The sequence below is a fragment of the Dermochelys coriacea genome, chromosome 13, assembly GCF_009764565.3.
Source record: "Dermochelys coriacea isolate rDerCor1 chromosome 13, rDerCor1.pri.v4, whole genome shotgun sequence".
Lineage (NCBI taxonomy): Eukaryota > Metazoa > Chordata > Testudines > Dermochelyidae > Dermochelys > Dermochelys coriacea.
Window position 1 is genome coordinate 21,132,865 of NC_050080.1, and position 23,220 is coordinate 21,156,084.

The 23,220-nt window shown below is 44.6% G+C and overlaps 1 protein-coding gene and 1 long non-coding RNA gene across 4 annotated transcripts; one reads left to right on the top strand and one right to left on the bottom strand.

Moving 5' to 3' along the window:
- Window positions 1–1,097: 1,097 nt before the first annotated feature.
- Window positions 1,098–22,792, bottom strand: LOC119841567. Of its 2 annotated transcripts, none has more exons than XR_005288587.2 (3): window positions 22,577–22,792; window positions 11,334–11,474; window positions 1,098–1,572 (listed from the first exon to the last, which is right to left on the bottom strand). It is a non-coding gene; the product is annotated as an uncharacterized LOC119841567 (long non-coding RNA). The 2 variants fall into 2 exon arrangements; XR_005288588.2 differs by having other exon boundaries at window positions 22,573–22,792.
- GHRH (growth hormone releasing hormone) lies at window positions 8,157–22,832 on the top strand. Of its 2 annotated transcripts, none has more exons than XM_038369083.2 (7): window positions 8,157–8,396; window positions 14,406–14,506; window positions 18,135–18,272; window positions 20,701–20,805; window positions 21,585–21,716; window positions 22,129–22,228; window positions 22,700–22,832. In XM_038369083.2, the coding sequence occupies exons 2-6, from the start codon at window positions 14,427–14,429 to the stop codon at window positions 22,196–22,198; spliced, it is 525 nt and encodes a 174-aa protein (XP_038225011.1). In that variant the 5' UTR covers window positions 8,157–8,396; window positions 14,406–14,426; the 3' UTR covers window positions 22,199–22,228; window positions 22,700–22,832. The 2 variants fall into 2 exon arrangements, with proteins under 2 accessions (XP_038225011.1, XP_038225010.1); XM_038369082.2 differs by having other exon boundaries at window positions 8,158–8,396; window positions 21,582–21,716; window positions 22,700–22,831.
- Window positions 22,833–23,220: the final 388 nt, after the last annotated feature.

A 23,220-nucleotide genomic window follows, 5' to 3' on the forward strand; every position in this document is an offset into this window, starting at 1 on the left:
AGGAATCTCTCCGTCATTTAGCTGCCCAAATTCAGGGCCCAATCATAAAAGGTAAGGGGGGAAAAACAACAACTTTTGCGCTTCTTTGGCATGTATAAAAAGTCTGAAAGATTTTTCTTTTCCTCCCTACTTTTTACCTTTGAAATATCAGTAATGTCAAATCTAGTTTTCCTTGTTTTGTTTTTTTTCCGCCTCTGAGAGCTCACTGACTCCTAAATGGGTGTGGAGATTTTTCTGAGCCCTGTGACAGGTCAGATAACTGAGTCTGTAATAAATGGATTTTCTGACTGCTTATCAAGTGTTTGAGTTCAATAGGCGTTAGTAAAAACAAGCGAATAAAAATCACTTCCTCCCTCATTTAACAGGTTTCACTTATTTGGTACCTGAGATGTCATAGTCCTACTAGTTCTCTGGTTTTCCATAGAGATATGCATGTTAAAAAGGATATATATGAGGTTGTCAGTGTCTCTGAAAACCACAATCCAAGGCCTTTCAATCTGGGGTCCCAAAATCTGAGGAACACAAAATCAGAGGCCAGTTTTGAAAACATGGGCAAGGTTACAGAGCAAGAGGAGCTCAGATCTCCTAGCTCCCAGTCTAGTGCTGGAATATGACCTGTCAGCTTTTTGGAAAATTCTCTCTCAAAATTGCCGTAAGAATGAAGAGTCAAGTACAATTCTTGATCACCTGAGCAGCATTGCCAGGACCTGAATTTTCTCTCCTTCCCTGAGGAGGAGAGGATAGATGCAATGTGTCATACAGAACTGACTGTAGAATACCGACATCTGCTGGCCAATGCTGGGGGCATTTCACCCATCTGCTGGCGAAACATTTCTATGGTTCCATCAGAAAAGAAAACAGAACCAGACAGGCACAAGTGCTAAAAATGGCATCATGCTCACACTGCCGCATCAGGGCTCCTGATAGATTCACATCATGCAGGCTGGTGCCACTTGCTCTATTGTAGTCTAAGTGATATCTTAACGTATGAAGATTAAACAGGCTTTTAAATGTATGAGACAGTTCTTCATTTTGCTAGCCCCTTCTTTTACTTTTTGCAGGCCACCAATTTATTCTGTCTGGTTTTAATCTGATACATTGCTTCACATTCATGATTACAAATGCAAAGTATATGGCCAAGAGCTTGGCTGTTTCTCTTCCATGGTGACCCTTTTCTAAGGAGATTATTTTGATAAATATTTGTATTCAGTGTGCTCCAGCCCCAAATTCATCAAGGGAAATATATTGGTGTTCTAAGCATCAAATCTGGAGATTCCAAGGATCCACTGCCATCAAATCCTGGCCCTTTATCCTTCCGAAGTAGAAAAATGGAGTCCAGTACAATTTACCAAGGATTTTTTTTAATTAAAAAAATACATCCTGCTTGCTGTGCTTAGACATTACAGATTCTATGGCTCCTCTGGAAGAACAGGGGATGTTTCCCAATGGCCCTCACCAATATTTCTTCTCCCTCCTTTTGTTCTTGTGTGCTGGGTTGTTGCCATGTCCCGTCACCCACCAAGAAGTGCCGCATTGCTACATTCCAATGGCTTGTGAAGAACTTTAGGCTCCCTTGGATTAAAAGGTAGTATATAAATATCAATTCATTAGAAATATAATTAAATTCTTGATGATGTGCAATAGCTCTACCATTTGTACTCACATGTAAGATGAGAAATGGATGCTAAAATAGGTCTCCCAGTCAGCTTAAGGGTGCTTTTTAGGCTAACAAGTCATTTATGGTAACCTAATTGCCTCACTACTGATGAAAAGAAAGCCACATGGGGTTTGGAAAGTCCTGAGGTGCTACATAGGGGGTAGTGGGGATCAGAGGAGACATGAGCCAACTGCCACATTCAGGAAAGCTTTGGGGAGGCTGGAGAAAAGGCTAGGATAGCTGGAGATAGCAACAAGGTCCAGGAAAGTTTTTTCTGGCCTTTTAGCTGAATACCCAATAGAGTTAGTTTTAACATCACAAAGTGGTGGCAGGAGAGTCATCTAACATGCAGGTAAAATAATCTGGGAGTATATAGGGAGTGGACAGCAACTCTTTTTTAAAAACATGGCATGAAGGACATAGGCGGCAAGGCTAAGAGGACATCAATATCTAGGGAATGGCATCAGGATTTTCGGGCTTTGACCTTTGTCAATGAAGGACGGGAAATAGAATGTAATAGCAGCAGGTGTCTGCCTCACACTGTGGGCCACAATCAGACTGGGTGTAAGCAAATGCAACTTCAAACTTCAGCAGAATTTCAGTCAGAAAGGGGACCAGATCCTCTATCAGTGTGAACAGGTATAGAACCATTAACTTCAATGGACCTGAGTCAATTTACAGCAGCTGAGCTGGCCCACTGTGTACAGGAAGTAATATATCCCATAACACCCACCTAGCCCTGACTGCTGAATTATGGGAGGTAACTTGCCATGCCTATTACATTGTGCTCTGGGGTTGGCTGTAACTCTAACAGAACGAACAAGAGAAAGAGAAAGAGAGAGGTGGAGCAAGAGGGGAAAAGTTCTAGGTACAAATGAAATCATACGACTGCAGACATACACCATATAACTCTCTCTAAAATTACTTATCAGAAAAAAAAATACATTAATACCTCTGTTACATTTAATGGCCAAATTTGCACCCACTGAAACAAAAGGAAAAGCTCCTGTTGATTTCAATGCTTGCAGGATTGATTCCTAAACCCCTTAAGCAAGGGTTTTCCTATAGGTCTGTGCGGTGCCAGATCCGCCTTTGCCACTATTTTAGTTAAACACTAAGACAATGATCATAAAATGCTCTCAGGGATGAGCATCCACTGACTGCAGCAGGGATGAATGCAGGTCAGGCTCTGAACCAGATCACATCCCTTCATAGGTTGTGGTGGATTAAGGCGAAATGCACAGATCCTTGAGATCCAATCCCCTGTTTGGATAAGCCCCAACTCAGGAGCAAAGCCAGAACTTCAGGCAACAATACAGATCACAGCCAGTTGTGTCCAGGCATCTACTGCAGCCGGCAGTGTCTGGCCAGAGGGTAAGACCAAGGATTCAAGAAAAGGTGTTTAGGCTGACTCCTTTCAGTTCTAGGAACATGGAAGGATTCTGAGTACAAGCTAGGACAGGAAGTGTGGGTAATATAAGAGCTACTGTGTTTATATTGTTTGTTTAAAGACGCCTAAACGGCATGAAGGGAACATGCTCAGAGACCCTGTATGTTTGTTTTACTTTGTTTGGAACCTGTACATGAATCTGAAATCCTTGAGGGGGTTGCTTATTGCTTAACTTGGGCTCCCAGCTGGGTCCAGCTGTGCAGAATAGGACAATGGGATTTTAAAAACCTTCCTTGGAAAGCAGTTGGGATCTGAAATAAAAACAGAGGCTAAGCCCCCAATCCAAAATGCTTGGTATCTAATAGTATGGCAGTTAAACAGATAACACCCTTCATAAGCATGGATTCTCCTTGTGCAGAGGGGCAGTGTACAAGTCAGTTATCTGCAGCAGCTTGGTCTCAGGCAATAGGCAAGGCTGATATGAAACTCCCTCATAAAATATAATGGTTGAGAAGCACAAATAAATACCCTGAGACAGTTGATAAGCCCTGTACCACTCTGGAGCAGTTAACAAAATAAAAGGAGTACTTGTGGCACCTTAGAGACTAACAAATTTATTAGAGCATAAGCTTTCGTGAGCTACAGCTCACTTCATCGGATGCTGTAGCTCACGAAAGCTTATGCTCTAATAAATTTGTTAGTCTCTAAGGTGCCACAAGTACTCCTTTTCTTTTTGCGAATACAGACTAACACGGCTGCTACTCTGAAACCTGTTAACAAAATAGTGATTCATGTGAGAGACAGGGATGCGTAGCACCAATTCACAGCCGGGGAAAAACAATTTGTGCTGAAAAATTGGTGCTACCAGCCTCACCCATGAAAGAGCAGGTGGTTTTGTTTCAGAAACGCTAGCAATGAACATAGAGCTGAACGATCCCATTGCAGTGCTGAAAGACAGCACACAGCTGCGTGGCCCAGCACATTGATTTTTAAAGCTCTGCTGTGTGGTATTCAGAACATTTCCCTTATTTGGTGTTAAGACAACAGGAATATCTATATACAAATGTCTGATTTGCACAGCAGACCTTTTCCTCCTGAACAGTTTTGAGTGGAGACTTCTTTAACTCAGATCTGGAATAAAGAGAATAATTCTTTCTGTGGCTCTTCCCACATTTGCTGTGCACCTGAATCACATTTTAAGAAATATTTTTATTTTCATAGATCCGAAGGCCAGAAGGGACCATTATGATAGTCTGGTCTGATCTCCTGTGTAACACAGGCCAGAGAACTTCCCCAAAATAATTCCTAGAGCAGAGCTTTTAGGAAAAGCATCCAGTCTTGATTTAAAAATTGTCAGGGCTAGAGAGGTCACCACATACCCTGGTAAATTGTTCCAATGGTTAATTACTCTCACTTAAAAAATGTGTGCCTTATTTCCAGTCTGAATTTGTTTATCTTCAACTTCCAGCCATTGGATCATGTTAGACCTTTCTCTGCTACACTGAAGAGCCCATTATTAAATATTTGTTTCCCTTATAGATACTTACAGACTGCAATCAAATCACCACTTAACCTTATCTTTGTTAAGCTAAAGAGAATGAGCTCCTTGAGTTTATCACTACAGGGCATGTTTTCTAATCCTTTAATCATTCTTGTGGCTCTTCTCTGAACCTTCTCCAATTTATCAACATCTTTCTTGAACTGTGGACACCAGAATTGGACACAGCATTCCAGCAGCGGTCACACCAATGCCAAATACAGAGGTAAAATAAACTCTCTACCCCGTCTCGAGATTCCCATGTTTATGCATCAGGTTCGCATTTGTCCTTTTGGCAAGCATCGTCACATTGGGAGCTCATGTTCAGCTGATTATCCACCAAATTCCCAAATCTTTTTCAGCATCCTTGTTTCTCAGGATAGAGTCCCTCATCCTATAAGTATGGCCTGCATTCTTTGTTCCTAGATGTAGACATTTACACTAAGCTATATTAAAACATAGTTTGTGTGCTCCCAGCTTACCAAGCAACCCAGATCACTCTGAATCAGTGACCTGTCCTCTTGATTATTTACCACTTCTGCAACGTGCGTGTCCTCCAGACAGAGCAGGAAATGGCAGCAGTTTTGCTGGATGCATAGGCTCAGCAAGGGCTCCCTGTCTGATGCCTTCCTGCTTTCATGGGCAGGGGGACTACTGTACACCTTCCCACTGACATCCTTGGTCCACATAAAAAGGGACAAGGCGAGGATTATTCTGATAGACCCAGCGAGGCCACACCCGCATTGATATGGCACACTTTCGGTAGCATAGCTCCCGACTTGATCTCTCGGGACCAAAGTTGGTTGCTTCACCTGAACTTCCCATCCCTACTTCTGACAGCTTGGCTGCTGTGTGGTTGAACCCTGAGGAATGGGCCTGCTTGGAGCAGGTTCAGCAAGTCTTACTGGGTAGCAGGAAACCCTCTACCAAGGTGACTTACTTGGCCAAGTGAAGGCGCTTCATTTGTTGGGCCTCCAATTGGGGTCTTTTCCCATCTCAGTCCAAGATGGACTGCATATATGACTATCTACTCTACCTGAAGCACCAGGGTCTGGCTCTGTCATCGGTCAAGGTCCACCTGGTGGCCATGCAGGATGGCCTGGACTGCACCCTCAGCAAGTTTGCAGATGACACTAAACTGGGAGGAGAGGTAGATACGCAGGAGGGTAGGGATAGGATACAGAGGGCCCTAGACAAATTAGAGGATTGGGCCAAAAGAAATCTGATGAGGTTCAACAGGGACAAGTGCAGAGTCCTGCACTTCGGACGGAAGAATCCCATGCACCGCTACAGACTAGGGACTGAATGGCTAGGCAGCAGTTCTGCAGAAAAAGACCTAGGGGATACAGTGAACGAGAAGCTGGATATGAGTCAACAGTGTGCCCTGGTTGCCAAGAAGGCTAATGGCATTTTGGGATGTATAAGTAGGGGCATTGCCAATGTGATCGTTCCCCTCTATTCGACATTTGGTGAGACCTCATCTGGAGCACTGTGTCCAGTTTTGGGCCCCACACTACAAGAAGGATATGGAAAAACTGGAAAGCATCCAGCGGAGGGCAACAAAAATGATTAGGGGACTGAACACATGACTTAGGAGGAGAGGCTGAGGAAACTGGGATTGTTTAGTCTGCGGAAGAGAAGAATGAGGTGGGATTTGATAGCTGCTTTCAACTACCTGAAAGGGGGTTCCAAAGAGGATGAATCTAGACTGTTTGTTTTCAGTGGTAGCAGATGACAGAACAAGGAGTAATGGTCTCAAGTTGCAGTGGGGGAGGTTTAGGTTGGATATTAGGAAAAAATTTTTCACTAGGAGGGTGGTGAAGCACTAGAATGCGTTTACTAGGGAGGTGGTGGAATCTCCTTCCTTTGAGGCTTTTAAGGTCAGGCTTGACAAAGCCCTGGCTGGGATGATTTAGTTGGGGATTGGTCCTGCTTTGAGCAGGGGTTGGACTAGATGACCTCTTGAGGTCCCTTCCAACCCTGATATTCTATGATTCTATGATCTGCAAACTTTATCAGTGATGATTTTATGTTTTCTTCTAGGGCACTAATAAAATGTTAAGTAGCCTAGGGCCAAGAAGGGATCCCAGCAGGACCCCACTAGGAACACCCCTTCAATGATGATTCCCCATTTACAGTTACATTTTGAAACCTATCAGCCAGCTTTTAATCCATTTAATGTATCCCATGTTAATTTTGTATCTTTCTAGGTTTTTTTTTAAATCAAAAAGTCATGCAGTACCAAGTCAAAAGTCTTACAGAAGTGCAAGTATATTACATAGATCCCCTTTAGGGACAGATCCAGCTCCTGTTTAGGCCATGGGAGCCTTTCATTGATTTCACTGGGAGTTTGATTGCCATAGGGATGGAAGCACTATATTTATCTACAGAGCAGGTACAGCCCAGGCAGTGGCAATGCAAGCTTCCCTCACACCACCCTGCCAATGTGCATCAACCCTGACAGAGGGACCGCCTCTAAGAGAGACAGAGGAGTTTAGTCCTTGCCCTCTACCATGGCTGCAAGAGAAGACTGAGGATTAGTATCTGTTGGGATGGTGTGTTTTGAGAGGAGGCTGCTAAGCCACTAGGAAAGAGACCACTGAGCAGAGTTAAGCCAACACTGAACGCTTTTGAAAATCCCCCCTTCCATGCCAGAGAAGACCAAGTGGGACATCTTGTCCTGCATCCTGTCTGACAGTAGCCAGAACACAGCTGCTCCAGAGATGCAAGAAACTCTGCAGGAGGCAGCTCTGGGATAACCTGCCCCATAGAAAGTTTCCTCCTAACACCCAAAATAGCTGGAGGTTGGCTTATGGTCTGAAGGAGGGTTTAGATTCCTTCCAATCTTTTGGTAGTAACACTTTTCTAGTCTGGGTTCACACTGATCATGAAGGAAAGTCTTGTTACCAGCCCCCAGTTCCCTCCGAAATGAGGCTTCATAAAAAGCATTTCCCTAACGGTTCCTACAGGAATGGAACAAGCCACTGGAGACCAAAATGGAGGGACGACATGGCAAATGGAGCAGGACCTCCAATTTTTTACAGTGAATATGCACAGAGCAAGGTTCTCCAGAAAGATGCTTTGCTTGCCTGGCGTGAGGCTGCGATGTTTGCAAGGGACTGAAGCATGAACTGCCCTGCTAACGACAGCAGGTGCCAACAACAAAGGAGAAGGAGGAAAAACCTGATAATCAGGAGGAAAAGAAAAAGGCCAAGAGATAAACCTTCCTACAAAGGCAGCAGGAGAGAATATTAATGGTTAACTTTCCCCCATTGTGGGTTACAAGGAAAAATGACATTTTAAAGGGAAGAGAAGTTTACCTTGTAAAGCAAATTTGTCATTCATTGTGCCAAATTATTGTTGTTATTCTATATCTGTAAGATAAAGGGAAAGCATGCAAATCATCCTCAAAGTGCAGGCATAACCTCCCCTTGCCTCCCACCTCCCTGCCTGCAGCCTCATCCGCAAAAAGAGGGGATGCTAACCACAGCCCTTTGAACGACTGGAGGGTAATTGATCCTCTGACGTTGAGAAGCCCACAGAACTCCTAAGGGAGCACAGGTATAAAAAGAGAAGGTGCACCTCTCGCAGCAGCAGGACGACGACTGCCACGGTAGTTGGAGAAATCTGAACAAGTCTTGGTCCCAGTCCACTGGGACCCTGCACAGGTAAAGAACTAAGGAGGAAGGAACCCAGTCCAGTTCGCTGAAGCAACAAAAGCTGTCAAGAGAGCGAGAGAGAAAGAAGTTGTATTTTTAACAGGGAAAGGAAATCACTAGAGAGCTGGGAAGATCCCATTTCCTCAGGAAACGGTAAGTTTGATCCTTTGCATGTGTGTTTTAACAAGATACCTGCTATTTGGAAACTGGGGACAATTCAATTGCACTAAAACACAATCAGATTTGGCATTTATCAGCAGCCTCAGTACTAATTTCAAAGGGCTTTGTAGCTTAAGTTATAGACTGAAACAATTATTAGTAACTGAAGTGTCTGATACATGTAAATATACAAAGTAATGTTACAGAACAGCCTTGCAAAACAGTTTGTAAATTTGAGCCCAGGCACAGAATCTGCTCCCTGCTCTTACAACATTGATGAAAGCCACTACAAAACCAATATTTTACTCATCCATTAATACCTATTTAGTTGAGCCAGACAAAGGGAGGAATAGAAATTTGAAAGACTTACGGGCAACACAAATCCAATTACAGGATAGTGGAGGAAGTGATCGGAAATGTCTTTGTACTTTTAACTGCAATATTGTACAGTATAAAAATCAACCTTATCAGTCTGCAGGAGTGATTAAGGTTTCATTGCATCCCCATAGCAGTAATTTCAGGACTGATTAGACCACGTATCCCAGACACAGTAAGGAACAGAAGGAGTGATCAATCTAATCTATCCATCAGTATTTTCATAAACACTGCAACATTCCAACTGCATGAGGGGGTGTTGGGAGGGTGTTGTGCTTTATCTTTTACAATCACATTAAATGCTTTTCATCTTAGAATTTATTAATTCCCCTGGCCCCCCTACTGCTAGAATGGAAAGCAGAGAAGTGAAATTAACCCTCCAGGGCTGTCAACTTGGCCATGTTCAGAGCGTGGAACTTGAACATTCTTCTGTTCACCCTCTGAAATAACGCCCACACTTGTGAAGGCGAGCAGGACTCCAGGGTCAGTAGCCTTTGTGTATGGGGTGGGAGAAAGATCAAAGGGGAGAGGACCAAGGGGACAGAAATGAAGGGATGAGAGAAAGAGAGAGAATGGAAGAGTGGAGGGGGAAACAGAAGATAAGGAAGGTAAAAACAGATGAGGAGAGAAAAAGGAAAATCAAAAAAGCTTCTTTAAGAAACTAATAGGGTCAGAGAGGTGCAGAATAAAGATTTCAAAAGGGATGAAAACAGTCCGGAGGAACACCTGGCACTGAAAAAAGAAGAGCTGGGTATAGAGTGAAAGTGGGGATAATTGTGTGTGGCAGGGTGTCTTACCCTAAGAATACAAATGGGAAGGAAGGGAAAAGCAAAGGGCTATATTCTCCCCTGGTTGCACTTGTGCAACCCCATTGCCATTTCATTGCTATGCTCTCACGATGGTTTGGCTGTTCATAATATAAAGAACATTGATTGACACTGTCCCAGACTTGGGTGCTAACGCTCCTTTTGGAGTGTATAGATCACCCTCTTTTTCTTTATCACAAGTGGATGGATACAATGTGGGATTCATGTTGGGGTATCAGGGAGGAGGCATGCTTCCTCCAGAAAACAGCAGTGTAAAACCAGAAGCCTTATAATTCTGTCCCACAGGAGTAAGTCCCTGATTCGGTTCCCTGGCATTCTGAGGGTCTTCATGGGGCTGACATGATGGTTTCTAAGAGGCAAGAATTCTTTGGAAGGTGGATTCAGTCCCCTCTTTTGCCAACAGTCAGCTCTGTTCTAAAGTTAGGTCAAGCTGCTTCACTTCCAAAAGAACAACAGATGGAAACAGTGCTGAAGGCTGACCCAGCCTGCAGGTTTGAAGTGTAAGCAGCTGTAAACTGGGAAACCAGAAAGTAGGCTGAGGAACTGTTTACTGTAATTAATAGTGCCATCCTGATCTCTGGGAGTCTGATTCTGCACTCACTGAAGTCAGTGGGGGCTTAACTTTGGGGCAAAGACTGTCTGTGTTCTGTGTTTATACAGTACCTGCCACAAAGTGTTCTGGTTCATAACTTGGACTCAGACCCTACAATAATACCAATAATAAATAAACATCATCAATAGCAGGGAGATCAGATCCTATGCCTGGAATGTCTTCCTACTCATTTTTCCCCAGACAACTTTCCTCTCCTCATTCAATTAGCTCCTTAAAACACAATTCGTCCATGAGGATCTTCAAAGATAACGCACTAAAACACAAGACCCCTTTGTGTCTATCAAAAGCACAAATGCACCCAACGCTGCTGTGTGTCATCACCGTGTTCTCAGATTTCAATTTTGAGCATCTTGGCCCAGGGATCATATCTGTGCAGTGCCACATGCACTGATGGCACTCCATCAATGATCAACAGTAGCAACAATGCCCTGTCCTTAGGGATAGACAAACCTGCCTGTGCTGGTCAGATATGCAGCCTAGCCTTGCAGACCTGGATCCTGTTCACACAACTCTCCACTGAATCTTCGAGGTTCACTCTCCTTCACCCACACAGTCCTTTGTATTATTTTGCATTTCCATTTCATCTCTCATCCCTTATCATTTCCATGTGCAGTTAGATTCCTTCTCCTTCACTTTCAGCCTCCTGCTGCCTGTTTGATCCTTTCAGGCACTGGACGAGAGGAAGGATGCCTTTGTGCCTATGGCACAGGGACAGGAGATCTGGGGTCTATCTCCAAATTTGTAGCAGGTGATAAACCATTTAGGGCTTGACAGAGGCATATAGGTGCTGCAGCCTGTTGTGGGCAGCACAGAGAAGTATAGCCTGGCTGGAGCTCTGCAGGGAGTTGTGCCAGAGCTAGCACAATATGTCCCAGAGAGCAGGAGAAACTCTGCTGCTGCTCCACCCATGGAAAGGGCACAGCATCCTCTCCTCCTGCAGATGCCAGTGCAGAGACAGGAATAACCCCATTCCTCAAATCTTCCTGCTCCTCACTTTCTACATACAGCTTTGCACCTTCTTTCATTCCTCTGCTTGGAACAACTTCCCCCTCCCTGTGTGCCATGCAGCCTCCTTGTTCTTCTTCAGATCCCTTTTCACTCACAAAAGCTCCTTACCTGTATTTTCTTGCTGACAATCACTCCAGGCTCTCCTGTGTCTTGGACGAATACCTTCCATATGAGATCTATCCCAGTGAGCCTGAAGTCAGGACTGTGGCTTCTTATGCACTTTGCTGGCTGTTGTCTATGCTCACAGCTCTAGAAATAAATATGTATTTGGATTTTTACTAAACTACAATAAAATAGCAACCATCTGGTATTTCGGAGCCCTGGTCAACAGATTAAACACACGCACAAATGCATAAAAAGACCTGTCACTTGCTTCTGATCAAATAAAATAACCCAACAACATTGTAACTAAACTAATCAACTTCCCCCATAGAATTCCCACCAATGCCACAACCCAGCTCTGTGATTGACATCTAAATAGTTTTGTTTTTGTTTTTTTCAAAAAAAATTAAGCATTTTTCCATTTTGGAATATTTTTGATGACAAATTTCCATCCAAATGATAACATTTTGCAAACATTTTCATTTCGATCACAAAGGTACTTTTCACCGGAATAAAGATTTGATGGAAATTTTTCTACCAGCTCTAATTTCCACAAATAAAACCCAGAGTACAGTTCACTTTGGTCCATGGACTTGGATTATTCCTCTTCCCAAGTATCCAGACAGCCACTAAACAATCATGAAAGTGTTCGCCTATCCTGAAACGTTCATAAGAACAGCCATACTGGGTCAGACCAAAGGTCCATCTAGCCCAGTATCCTGTCTGCTGACAGTGGCCAATGCCAGGTGCCCCAGAGGGAACAGAACAGGTAATCATCAAGTGATCCATCCCCTGGCACCCATTCCCAGCTTCTAGCAAACAGAGGCTAAGGACACCATCCCTGCCCATACTGGCTAATAACCATTGATGGACCTATCCTCCATGAATTATCTAGTACTTTTTTTTTTTTTTTTGAACTGTGATATAGTCTTGGCTTTCACAACATCCTCTGGCAAGGAGTTCCACAGCTTGACTGTGTGTTGTGTGAAAAAATACTTCCTTTTGTTTGTTTTAAACCTGCTGCCTATTAATTTCATTTGGTGGCCCATAGTTCTTGTGTTATAAGGAGTAAATAACACTTCCTTATTTACTTTCTCCACACTAGTCATGATTTTATAGAGCTCACTCATATCCTCCCTTAGTCATCTATTTTCCAAGCTGAAAAGTTCCATTCTTATTAAATCTCTCCTTATATGGCAGGGTTCCATACCCCTAATATTTTTTGTTGCCCTTTTCTGAACCTTTTCCAATTCCATTTCATCTTTTTTGAGATGGGCGACCACATCTGCATGCAGTATTCAAGATGTGGGCGTACCATGGATTTATATAGGGGCAATATGATATTTTCCGTCTCATTATCTATCCCTTTCTTAATGTCCCAACATTCTGTTCGCTTTTTTGACTGTCACAGCACATTGAGTGGATGTTTTCAGAGAACTATCCACAATGACTCAAAGATCTCTTTCTTGAGTGGTAACAGCTAATTTAGACCCCATCATTTTATATGTATAGTTGGGATTATGTTTTCCAATGTGCATTACTTTGCATTTATCTACATTGAATTTAATCTGCCATTTTGTTGCCCAGTCACCCAGTTTTGTGAGATCCTTGTGTAGCTCTTTCCAGGCTGCCTGGGACTTATCTTGAGTAGTTTTGTATCATCTGCAAATTTTGCCACCTCACTGTTTACCTCTTTTCCAGATCATTTATGAATATGTTAAATAGGACTGGGCCCAGCACAGATCCCTAGGGGACACCACTATTTACCTCTCTCCATTCTGAAAACTGACCATTTATTCCTATCCTTTGTTTTCTATCTTTTAACCAATTACCAATCCATGAGAGAACTTTCCCTCTTATCCCATGACTGCTTACTTTGCTTAAGAGCCTTTGGTGAGGGACCTTGTCAAAGGCTTTCTAAAAATCTAAATACACTATATCCACCGGATCCTATATCCATCGGATCCCCTTGTCCGCATGGAATGTTATCACTCCAGAAATATGTTACTTGTTTTCCCATGTCAGATGTTGCAGTCATCCATTATGGGAAGAGAACCACATACTATGCGACTAAGATGACCAACTGCACAACACAAGGAGTGTGTTGGCAGATGCTAGGCTTATGTGCTAGAACCCAGGACACCTTCCTAATTCTGCCTGTGACCTTGGGTGAATCACTTGACTTACCAGGGCTTCCTTTACCCCCTCCCACCGTTCGTCCATCTTGTCTATTTAGCATGTAAGCTCTTTGGGGTAGGGATTGTCTCTCACTGTGTTTGTACAGCGCTTGATGCAAAGGAGCTCCAATCTCAGTTGGAGCCCCTAGGTGCTCCTGTAATCCAAACAGCCCCTCAGAGGGTGAAAGTTATTTGTGCAAACTATCAGGCAAATATTTACAAAGAGCAAATCCATTCAGAGGACAATCGGGGTTCACTAGACTAAAAAAAAGAGCTCAGCTCCTAACAAAGTAGTTCAAGCAGTTCTAATTAGGACAATCCCACACTCCCTGCTTCCGGTCTCTGACTTGTCTGGGTAAAACATACTCCAGAGGAAGCTGGTCAGAGCGGAAAGGCCTGGCGAGAGGGAAGTATGTTCTGCTCCCAGCTCACAGGCAGGGGGTTATGGATTCAAGGCTGGCGTTTGTATCACCCTCAGCATTCCTGGAAATGGGCTGTAGAGTCTGGCCATCAGTCACCAAAGGCAGGAAATCAACTTGCTGGGACAGTGTTCCAGGCAGAGACAGGCATTGGAAGAGGCTTCTTTGTTGAGACAGTGGCTGTTAATTGGGTATTTATATGATAAATACCACGCAATGCCAAGACACTGATATGCCGAGGCCGCTGTCTTGCAAGGGAAGTATGTTGGGTATTATAAACATAGGCTGCACAGGGTGATTTCTGTCCCATTGATGTCAATGACACAGCGATGCAACAATTTGAGTCTGACTGAGAAAATAGAGATGTAGCTGAGTTCTCCCAACTCACTGGCAGTGGTGTGCTCCGAGCCCCCAAATGCTGTGTGCAAGGTCAGGAGACACTGTCTGTTACCATCACTGATTTGGATTTCTCTTGATTTCAGGTCACTCCAGAAGGGTGAAGAATGCTGCACAGGGCCATCTTCCTCCTGTTCCTCCATTTAGTCATGTGCTCCATCTCTTCTCCTCTCTATCCAGCTCTCAGGTAGGCTCAAGACCCTTAACTTCCTGCCTGCCCAAAGATTTCCCCCCATCCCTCTAACTTCACTCCTATTCTCTGGCCTGGGCATTTTGCAGATTTTTGTACCAGGCTCATGACACCGCAGGCAGGATTTTCCAAGTCCCCCCACCCCCAGCTCTGACAGCACATTCCATGCTGTCTGGCAAAGCCCTCTGCTTTTTCAGTCTCCCCTCCACCACAAGCTGTGGCAATTCTTAATCCTGACTAGCAACATCCTCTGCTATTTCAGTCCAGGGTTCCAGGGCCCCCAGGCAACTCTGTCAGTTCACCTCACTCCTGACCTGCAGCACCCAGTGCTATTGCTGACCTGATCTCTGCCCCTTGCCTGTAGCCCTGTCAGCTCACCTCAGTCACCTCCTCCTGCTATTTCCATCTGGAGCGCCTCCCACACATGGCTCTGGCAGTTCAAGTCAGTCATGACCTGCAGCACCCCCTGCTATGCCGGGGCTGAACGTCTTCTGTGCCAACCTTGCAGGTTGTGCCAAGTTGTCTGGTTTAAACATTACTTTATGCTTCAGTGAAAACAAGCTTTTCCTCCTCCTCATTGCTCTGGCTGGGATGAGAAAGCGGAGCCTGCAATGTCTCCATGAGCAGCTGTTTACATTGCTATTATGGGACCCACAGCTTTCTGATTCATCTGTATCCTTAAAAAGAAAAGGAGTACTTGTGGCACCTTAGAGACTAATAAATTTATTAGAGCATAAGCTTTCATGAGCTACAGCTCACTTCATCGGATGTAGCTCACGAAAGCTTATGCTCTAATAAATTTGTTAGTCTCTAAGGTGCCACAAGTACTCCTTTTCTTTTTGCGAATACAGACTAACATGGCTGCTACTCTGAAACCTATCTGTATCCTTGGCTCACTGAAGACGCATGGCACAATATCGAGTCCAGGACTCTCACTCTGCCCACTCTTTGTTGATGGGTGTGCAGTCAGGAGGTGGTATAATGGACCATAATGGTTTGCTGTCATTGTTAACATACCTTGTGTCTGACAACGTGAGGTGTAAATATAAGGCCCCTGAGGAGAAAACTGGATGCAGTCAAAACAAGGGACAGCCAAGGTCAAACGGCCCAAACAGTTTTAAAGCCAAATATGTAAGTTCAGGGCTGGTGATAGCAGCCAGGGCAGTAGCCCTGGAGCCTAAGTCCTCTGTTTACTTACAGAACAGGTACATGAACGACAGCACAAGCAGCTTACCCACTCGCTGCCACAGCAACAGACCCCAGGTCGACCTAGAGACCCCTCCTCCACTGGCAATAGCAGAGTTCAGGCTCCATTGAGATGGCCAATTGGGGAACCAATGGGGTAGCAATAGACACTTGCTTGTACGGTGCTCAGATACCACAGGGCTGAGTGCAGGATAAAAATCTAGATAGAGCCAGTGGACAATGCCTAGAATCACAAGCTCCTACATATGAGCCAAACTGCCGTCAGATAGTAATTGTTTTTTGTTGCTACCAAGCCATGCTGGATTTGAACAGTGACCTAGAGTGGACTCTCTCTATAGTTCATTAGCAGTCCCCCCCCAAGTCATCAGGCAACATCTCTCTCCCACTCCCCTGACATTATTAAAGTTGCAAAGTCAAGCACTCAAAAGTTCGGAGGTGCCAGTATTCGTGTTGCTGGTGTAGCTTTAACTTGGCCCCACTGTGCATATTCATTAAGTGCTCACAAACTATTTTTTCCATGTTAGCTTCCTCCTATGGGCTTGCTATCCAAGTCTCGATTCCTGTTCCCCCTACTCCCAACCTCTTCCACTCCTCCCACCGGTCCCTTTGCCCAGCCAGTCCAAGTTCTCCCCCACACCAAACGCCTTGTCAGGGCAGTCTCTCCTACCCGTTGAGCCCCTACACTGGTTCCTAGTCCCAGTCCACAGCCAGTGCCAGACTTCCCCCATCAAGTCTCAGTCCCCGCCCCCACATCCCCCACTGGTTCCCACTCTCAATCTCCTTGCCCAGCTTGTCCATTCGTTTCCCCTACTCTCTTGTCCCAATCTACTCCTTCCCCCACCCCCAGTCTGGCTTTTGTCCCTTCTGCATTTGAATTGGACAGCGTCTTCCTCTGTGCTGGCTGGATGCCAGCAGAGGGATCACTGAAAGCACATGAGAAATGGACTCCCTGCTCTCAGTCCCAGTGCCTGGCTACACCCCAGCACCTGGGAGCAGCCATTACAGGAAAGGGAAAGTCCTTCTGAGCCCCCCATAGCCCTGGGTTAAAACAGGCTCAGCGCTCGCCAACACTTAAAATGCTACAGGGCACAGTTGCGCCATTGCAGCTGCTCTGCTGCAGTGCTTCAATTCTTCCATCAACCTAGCACTGCCTACATGGGGACTTAGGTCAGCTTAACTATCCACTCAGGGGTGTGGATTTTTCAAACCTAATTAAACCAACCTAATTTTCTAGTGTAGATCAGGCCTCAGTAACTCTGTGGGGATGGCACATGGACAGTCTGATCAGACACAGGAACAGCGAGGGGCTGGAGCTTGCTTAGTGAGGACAATCTTTGGTGATTTTAGTTGCTCAAATCAAAGATATCGCTGATCATTTCCAAACCCCTGTTTTTCAAATGCTTATAACTTGGCCAACTTTGAGTGGATTTTTATGGGAAGGGCAAAAGACACATCCCTGAACAAAGACCATCCCCTTGCCAAATTTTGAATCCCTACTCCAAAGTACAGGGGTGATAGGACATTTTAAAGGAAAGGTCTCAAATTTTTTTACACAGGAAAACCATATTTTGCCCTAGCCTCTTCCTTGGAAATAGCTGAACTATTTTGGTTAAATTTTTCAAAACAATTCAGCCTGGCAAAGAAAATTTCAGCCTAAATGGTTGAAGTTTGGCAAAATTATAAACAATTGAAAACAGGGTCTTATAATGGGAGGTGTTGAGCAACCATAATAATATAGATGGTACAGCCAGACTTGCCTTTAATTAAAAAGTTGTAAGTAAGGTTAACTGTCTTTGCTTCTTCTGTATTATTGTCCACTTGCATTGAAGTGAGAGGTATAGGAGCTTTGGTATTATATGGATTGAAGGGATGTACTAAGGCCTCCCTGTAATTCATTTAAGTCTCTCTCTGCCACCTGTTGAAATTATCTTATTTTTGTAAGTTCACAAATCAGTATATCTTTGAAACTGAGTGCAGTTGGACTCCAGAACACACATTCACATTTTCCCCATGGAAAATGCTTTAGGCTTTGCTTTCAAAAACTGGCACAGTGAGAACCCAATTAGTTATGTTTTGCCTGGGTATGTTGGCATTTTGGAGAGGGGGAAACTGTCTGCTGCTTTGTTCCTGGCACTTCTATGTTTCTAATCTTGAAAGGTGCCTAGCATATTGGTTTAAGTAGCATCTAGGCAGCTTCCAGATCTGGAGGACAGTAATAGAAAGACAACCTGTGCTGTCTTCCTGAGACAGGGAAGGGAAGAAAAGAGAATACAAGCCTTACCGAGGTGAGCCCAGCAAGTGCTACTTAAGGACTGCTGGTGGTTGGCCCAGTGGAGAAGGCTATGGTGATGGTGGGGGTGGGGGACATGGTGAGGATTGCAGTTTGACTGTGCTCAGTGCGGCTGGCTCATTCTTACAGGTACAATCCACTGCCCATCTCTAGCAAGGCGGTGAGCTTTCAGCTACAGGACGGCAGTCCTGTGCAGAGCAACAATCTCTCTGTGGAGGAGCAGCAGCAAGAGGAGGAGGGTTTTCTAGCCAACCCCGCTGAAAAGAGGTAGGTGCCTCATTCTACAATCCCAACACACAAAGGGAGCCTCAGTTAACTTCTTCCTACACTGCAGCCCATGAGGGAAACAGCAGAGGATTTGAGGGCACTTGAGGGTATTTTGCAGAAATTACCAGTGACTACTGGGTTCTAGGTCTGATTGAAGTTTTTCTGGCCAAATTGTTTTTGATGGAAAATTGGGTTTTTCATTAAAGTAAGGTTTTTGCAAAAATTGTCTGCTTTCTGTAGGAGATATTAAAAACCCAAACATTTAAAAATTGAAAAGCTTTCACCTGAAAATGGAAAAGTTTCATAGACTCAGACATTAAGGTCAGAAGGCACCATTATGATCATCTAGTCTGACCTCCTGCACAATGCAGGCCACAGAATCTCACCCACCCACTCCTGCAATAAACCTCTCACCTATGTCTGAGCTATTGAAATCCTCAAATCATGGTTTAAAGACTTCAAGGCGCACAGAATCCTGCAGCAAGTGACCCATGCTATAGAGGAAGGCGAAAAACCCCCAGGGCCTCTTCCAATCTGCCCTGGAGGAAAATTCCTTCCCGACCCTAAATATGGCGATCAGCTGAACCCTGAGCACGTGGGCAAGATTCACCAGCCAGATACCCAAGAAAGAATTCTCTGTAGTAACTCAGATCCCACCTCGTCTAACATCCCATCACAGGCCATTGGGCCTATTTACCATGAATAGTTAAAGATCAATTAATTGCCAAAATAATGTTATTCCATTCAATTTGGAAAAGCTAAGGTGCCTCCTTGTAGTTGTAGTAGAGCTGCCTCTTGGTCTCATTCTCTACTGGATAACATACATCTCCCATAATGCACTGTGGTGACTCAGCAAAAAAGCAGATCACGGTGCATTATGGGAGATTTAGCTCAGACACCAAGACCTGCCCACAGAAAAGAAAGAGGGCATAATGCACCTAAATGATAACTCCCACAAGACACTGCAGCACCATTTCCATCGAAATGTCCAGTCACCTTTTTTTTTGGGGGGGGGGGGGGGCAGGGAGGGTGCAGTTTTGGCCAAGGTTTTTCAGGTTTTGATATTTTGCCAAAAAGTCCAACCATTTTCCAGCCACCTTCATTGATTTCTCTAGTGGTTTAACACACAGGAATCAAACTGAAAACAGCCATGCTCTGTGGCAACTTAGGTCAGGAACAGAATAATTTTAAGTCCAACTGAAGCCATAGAGGGAAGGGTAGGTAGGAAGCATTAATTATGCACACAGGAATTTGATCAAGATGCTTGAAATTATCACCCCAACTCTTGCCAGAAGTCCTACAGCATCTTAACTGAACTGATGTGAGCAATAGCACAGTTGCACATTCCTGCTAATAGACATCACCAGCGGCACGGAGCCCCCTCCCAGCACACTGCCCCACTGGTCCAGCGCTAATGCAGGCAGATCTGAAAGTGCTGGTATCTTCCTTAAAAGGTCTCCCCAGCCTGGTGCTGACTGGACAAAACCCTGCTGTAGCAGATGAAGTCTGTGCTCATAGCTAGACAACGTGTAGTCAGCAGGCTGTGTATTCTCTCCACTGTTTTAAGGCTGTCTCCCTAGACCTGAGTCAGTCACATGGGGAAGGGATTAACTCTTCCAACCTTTCCAAGGAGACAGTTATTGACTGATAGCAAAATGAGGCAAGATCAAGACTCCTTTCCTGCCCTATTTCATGCAAGCAGCAATTCTGCAGAGCTCCAGGCATCTCTGGGAATTGTGGCAGCATCTGTTCACCTCCAAAACATTCACAAATTCATCCTCAGAGCACCCCCATTAGGCAGGGTAGTATAGTTAGTCCTGTTTAAGCAAGTGGGGGGAACAGAGGCAGACAAGAGCCATGGGGTTGGGTTGGTGGATTCATCCCTGTCCTGGTGCAGAGCCAGGATGTGGGGACCGAGGTGGAGGCTTGCACCTCCCCTCTCCTGGGACTTCTGGGACCCAGATCCCAGTGAACATTAGAACACCTCTGAGGGCTTCTCTGAAACTCATGTCCCAGCTGCATTCACTCCTTACGGTTCCATGGCATTGCTGGGGAATAGCCAGGGCATAAGAACATCCTAGCCACCCCCCACTTCCCCAGCCCAGCCTTCCCCTGTCCCCCACAAACCTTTAGGCCCTTTACAACATTTTTTATTTAAATGTGAAGCCACTTTTCCCCAGCAGTTCCTGATTGGTTGGTAGATTTTTCCTGCTGTTTCCATGTCAGGACTTTTTTAAAAAAAATTGCTTTTATGGTGGAGAATAAAAAATGTGTCAGATTCTGGAATGGTTGTTTGCCCCTTAATCAGCTCCTCTCTCAGCACTATCAGATGTGAATGTTTTTTTGGTATTTTTAAAGTTGATTTCTTACCAAAAGGGTGGATTATCCAGGGTGTTTTATGCATCCAGCATCTGTGTCTCATCTTTAGGATGCAGCGCCATGCTGATGCCATATTCACTGACCACTACCGGAAGGTCCTGGGGCAAATCTCTGCCCGGAAGATCTTACAAACCATTATAGGCAAACGGCTGGGGTAAGACCACTTTTCCTGTTCGTCTATTGTTACTGGGTTGGGATTTTGCATGTCACACCAGGCAATTTCTTCCATGCACATAGCTAAAGTAGAAACCTTTCCATCCGGTCTGATGGAATCATCATCTCTCCTAGTCACATTAATTTCTCACTCTTTCACCAGTACAAGAAAAAGCCTCTTCCTCTTTGGTCTAAGAGAGCCCTGCATCCCCATATTTTGTAACGATCCCCACAATCAGAGTTTTCTTTGGGCATTGTATTTAATCCTTTCCTTCCCAACCTATTAGCTCCAGGGTTATTCTTAACCTCCACCGCCTTAGGAGCCAGCTAGAACCTTTGTGTGAAGCATTAACTGCTACCGCTCACTGAAAGAAAGAAACTTGACTTCACCCTGCCCCAAAGCAGGGAGGTGGGGGAAATCAAAATCCACATTGCTGCTCCCCCAGCTTTGACCACATACACTAGTGTTGCTAAACAAGACAGGAGACATTTGTCAACTGCAGCTCATCATTGGTCTCCCACTCGGCCAACCCCATTCCTACTCAAAAGACTGAGCAATGAGCTCAGTTTTTTCATCTTAGCAATGGATGGGCAAATGATTTGCAAATCAGAAGTAAGATGCTGCAACAACCTGATCCATCAGGCAATAGCTAAGCCATCCCTGCAAGTGCAGCAGGTTCCCCATCCTTCCAGCAAGTGATGGAGAAACTGTTTGTAAAAAACCTGGCTGCAGAGAGACATTCTAGCAGCCCATTCTTGTTCTTTGCATAACCGAAGCAGCGAACGCAGCCCAGGGGAAGGGGAGCATGAATTTTTGACCAGACGTCAGTCTGAGAGCATCTTGATGGACAGCCGCTACCACCAGCAGATGGTATTAAGGAATTTCTTGGGAGCCATATTGCAGAACCAAAGGTAGGTAGAAAGCTTTACCTTGAAATGTAGGGCCCTATAATCCTAACCCCATTTCAGTCAACAAGAGTTTTGCTGTACACTTCAATGGGAGCGGGAATAGGTCCTTATTCCTATCTGATTTATGCGGGTGAAAAGATGGCAGTAGGTAATATTCCTCCAGTACGTTCTTGGTCAGACTAAAGCTTCTACTGTGCATCAAAGCCTGCATCTTTCTTTCCATGGTAAGCATGGCACAGCTGCATTGGGGGAAACTTGGACGGAGCCTCCCCTCCACAGCATGGCTGATACTAGTCCTGTACCTCATCAACTTGTCTCTTCCCCCAACTCTATTTTCTGAGAGCAATCACAATAGTGAGTTGTTTTCCCACACAGAATTATGTCAGAACCTACCCAGCTCTCTCCTCTTATTCAGGCCTCAGGATGTCAACAATGAGCATGTAGAGGACTTTACCAACACCCTGGCCAAGCTCATGAAACTGTAAATCTCTCTCCTTTCTCCCCACTGTGCTCTGGTGAGTACCAATCCCTAGCTGCTGAGCTTTGTGCAACATCCTGCTTTTGCAGTGCTCTGTAGTGGAAAAAGAAAGGCTTAAGACAAGCGTTACTGTGCAGATAGATGATTAAGCTTCCATCTCAGCACGGGACAGTGCCCACTGAAGGCAATGAGTGGTGAGTTCTTGTGTATGAAAACATTGATTTAGAGCCCAACTTTAGTTTGAAAATGGTGGCCATGAAGACTGGTACTGTTTAGAAGAACTGTTTCAAAATCAACTGCTTCCATGAATGGAGAGCTACTGCAAACTTGGGCACCTTCCTTACCCACCTTGCTTCCCTTTGATTCTTTCGCCTGACTTACTTACGTCTGACTCTTGCAGCCAAGTGATGACAGCTCTGGCGAGCCTGTGGTTGACGTAACACACATCTGATACGTCTTTACTCACAAACAGCTGCCTCATAATTTTCTTTTTTTCCCTTCCGCACAGGAGTCATTCAGAGATCATGGACCCGGCTGTAAACAACCCACAGCAGCAAAGAGAAGATCCTGGACACGAATAGCTGTAATTCATGCATATCCTTCTTGGAACCTAGAGACATTCCCTAAAGGAATAAGATTGTTTTAAAAGTTACTATGCCCAGGTTAATTTTAATCAGTCCTTAAATTAATTTCTCCCTACTTCCCTTCAGGTGTACTTGACCAAAACAGATCTCTCACTGTTATCTGCTACTGGTCTGTACCCTGGATAGGGCTACTCAATCCTGTGCACACCTTGCCCAGGGCAGAGATTTGATTATTTACAATCTCAACATAAAATTTTTGAATCAAATGCTACTGAAAAATCTGCTGAGTTACTACTCTGTCTGAAAGTTTGTTTACTCAATAAACATGCAGGCTACTAAAAACTACTTTTTGGTATCCACATAAATTTAGTCTATACATCGATTCAACTCTTCCCCCTTATGGATACACGTCCAGTGGAGATCAGATCAAGCATAACATGACTGC